This window comes from Cryptomeria japonica, chromosome 3, assembly GCF_030272615.1.
Source record: "Cryptomeria japonica chromosome 3, Sugi_1.0, whole genome shotgun sequence".
Taxonomy (NCBI): Eukaryota; Viridiplantae; Streptophyta; class Pinopsida; order Cupressales; family Cupressaceae; genus Cryptomeria; species Cryptomeria japonica.
This window is the reverse complement of record NC_081407.1, coordinates 591,606,547-591,609,538: the sequence shown is the minus strand read 5'-3', so window position 1 is coordinate 591,609,538 and position 2,992 is coordinate 591,606,547. Positions and strand designations below refer to the sequence as shown.

The following is a 2,992-nucleotide window of genomic DNA, read 5'->3' as shown; positions in this document are numbered from 1 at the left end:
ATTACTTTCTTAAACAAATTAATCAACTAAATTAATTCTACATACACAAAATATATACCATGAAAACTAATTTGTATTGTGGGTTTCATGGTTTTGTAATTTTAGAAGCTGATGTTGAGGTTGTTCATTTACTTTTAATAGTTTCATAATTGAATAATCTTAAAGAAAGTTAATCATGTCTCTTATTCTCTCTTTCCTTTCTATTTAATATTCTATATATAAACCTTTGAAATAATATAAAGTCAATTACGATTATTTTAATAAAAAATTTACCATAAAAAAAATTACTTTCTAAAATCAATCAGCTGAAATAACTTCTTTTAACAATCATTTAATCTGCTAGATTGTTCTACCCAACACTTATAATTTCATCCAGTATTTATTCTCAAGCATCCTGTGTGGACACAAATCTGGTATTTTAACAACTGATAATAACTTTTAACAGCTCAACGCATGATACGGAGCACAGAGATACATCTTCTTCCTCATTATTTATTACTTAGATTTCCGTAGAGACAAAGAAAGAAGTGAAAGTTAGCCGCAGAAGACGACTTTGTAATTGGTTCCGCTAGGGCAGGTAAAGGTGCTGGTGGCATCATCCTTGGCGTAGCTGTAAGCCTGGGGGCATTGTCCCTTGAAAAACCTCGAGTAATCTGTCGGGCCGCAGGTGTTTTCAGAGGCTCCAGTGCAGCAGTATTCGGGCGTATTATATCTGGCGCAGGCGCTTTTGCACCCACCAGTCACCTTGAGGTCGCTGGGGCACTGCGAATTAATGTCGCTCAGGCATGCAATTCTGCCTTTGCAATTAGGGTCCGTTGACGTGGGAGTCATGGAAAGAGGCACATTGAAGCCGTCGACGAGAGAGATGTCGTAGAAATCAAGATTCATGTATTGGTTGAGCGCATATTCAGCCAGTGTCGCAGGCACCTGGCCGTAGCCTTGGCAGCTGAGCATGCCGTTGCAGTCACCCGTTTGGCAGGTGCCACGACCACTTCCGTCGAAGGAACAGCCCGTGCGTGCCCAGATTCTGGCCTGTGTTGTTCCCGCCGCAACTTGGATGGTCCAGGTCTGCCCTTGGTCCAGTTGTTGCCCTCCACCTGGACTTGCCGCCGCCCACACCGTGTACGGGCACTGGTTTGTGATTTCAAATGTGGCCGCCCTCACTTCCATTCCTACATTCAAGAATAAAATTGCACATTGTTAAAACGTGAAAACCAGTAGTTTAATCAAACATTGGGTGTCATATTGGACGACACAAATCTTTATATCGAAATATAGGAATGCTAGAAGTTTACCATGGAGAAAAACAGAGAGTGCTGCTACGAGAGCAATCCAAACTCCTATCGCTCTAGCCATTGTTAAGAATTGTGAGTTCTTAAGAATTGTGAGTTCTTATGCTTAGAATGAGCGTCTATTTATAGGAAAATTGCACGCCTGAATTGACTTGTAATCCCTGGTGTCAAAGTCTTGATAATCACGAGGTCGTCGTCATATATATATTTAGTTGATATCTTGACGGGTCGAACACGCAATGATCTTTGAATGGAACTCTTCAAAACACTCGAAGTTAAAAGAGTTCTTCGAGTATGCTTTCTCATCCACAACCTTCCCTCAAATAATGGCATGACTGTATAATTCAATTTTAAATAATCACAATACATATCTCATTCAAACGCTCTACCACAATAGGTCACTATTAAAATTAGAAATAAGAATGCTTGCACAATCATACATGCACATAATATCAAATGAGAATTTAAAACTGCAATCAAGCTGATCTCTTCTTCTTAATTATGTATTTCTTATTCCAATATTGCATTGTCTTATATATTGGGATCTTTTCAAATGATAAAGTATCATTAATTGAATATTTTTTCATTATCTTTCTTAAGATCAATTCAAGATATTCTAGTTGATATAATAGTCAAAGTTTGACATGAATACCAATGGGCTCTTGGTTTGCCAGTGAAGTTGAATGGTTCCAAATGAGCCCACCAAGGATCAAATCTTGTTGAGTGCAAGACTTTGACATCATAAGGAATGAGGCCACATCAAATCTTGTTGATTGCAAGGTTTTGACATCATAAGGAATGAGGCCGAAATCGTGGCCTGGACAAATTTGGTAGAATGGATACACCCTAGTCCTTGGCTCTTAGCTGAAGAGGTTCTAACCTATAGGCTTGTGTACCCGTATCAGGTGGCTAAAACTACTTTATGAAGGCCCTCGCGACATACTTACTGGTCGAAATGGTCTGTAAGGTGTATGTTTTGTGTGGTGAGATCTATGTATTGAAACTTGATGTCATTTTATTCATGGACCTCCTTAGGACCAATAAGCTTGCACATGTCTACAAATGTTTCTATAAAACTTGAACAATTGTTGCATTAAGAGATCTTGATCTAGGACTTGGAATGAATTGCCAAAAAGATTAGACATGGTTTTTTAATTTTTTATTGTGAGAATTATCTTCTAGTGGAGGACTCTAATAATTAGAAAACAACAAGAGACCTACAAAATGAAACAAAACATGGAAATAATTTTTAGTTGTGTAGGATTGTTCAACCTCTAAGTGCTTGAACATCATTAATCTAGGCTAATAAAATCGAAAGCAAGCACCTTAGCTTAAATTGACCTAGATTAAATGATGTGATACGTGTGGGATTGAATAATTTAAAATTAAATGTAGATGAGTGAAATTAGCTATAGGATTAATGCTAGATATACTTCTAATTTAGGGGTTGAAATTTGTGTGCTCTAGCATAGGAAAAACCATTATATAAATATGTACTTTGTCTTACATTTTGTGTAGAACTATGAACTTTTATAGTTCTAATATATATATTTCTTGATTGCTTCCATAGGTACGGACCCATAGATTTGATCCTGGGTAAAAGTACAATACTATGTCATGTTTTAAGCCAACTTATCAACACAAGTGAATATAAGTATTTCTAACTAATAAATATTTTTAGTCAAACATATGGTGTATAT

General features: G+C 36.9%; 1 protein-coding gene across 1 annotated transcript; it reads right to left on the bottom strand.

Annotated features, from left to right (window-relative positions):
* Positions 1-299: 299 nt before the first annotated feature.
* On the bottom strand, positions 300-1,372 carry LOC131078614 (pathogenesis-related thaumatin-like protein 3.3). Its single transcript, XM_058016356.2, has 2 exons — positions 1,296-1,372; positions 300-1,172 (listed from the first exon to the last, which is right to left on the bottom strand). The coding sequence occupies exons 1-2, from the start codon at positions 1,354-1,356 to the stop codon at positions 535-537; spliced, it is 699 nt and encodes a 232-aa protein (XP_057872339.2). The 5' UTR covers positions 1,357-1,372; the 3' UTR covers positions 300-534.
* Between the last annotated feature and the right edge of the window lie 1,620 nt (positions 1,373-2,992).

Coding starts and splice junctions, on each gene's coding strand:
- LOC131078614 (XM_058016356.2), bottom strand. CDS start 1,356: ATGGCTAGAGCGATAGGAGTTTGGATTGCTCTCGTAGCAGCACTCTCT. Junction 1,173..1,295: donor ACTCTCTGTTTTTCTCCATG/GTAAACTTCTAG, acceptor TCTTGAATGTAG/GAATGGAAGTGAGGGCGGCC.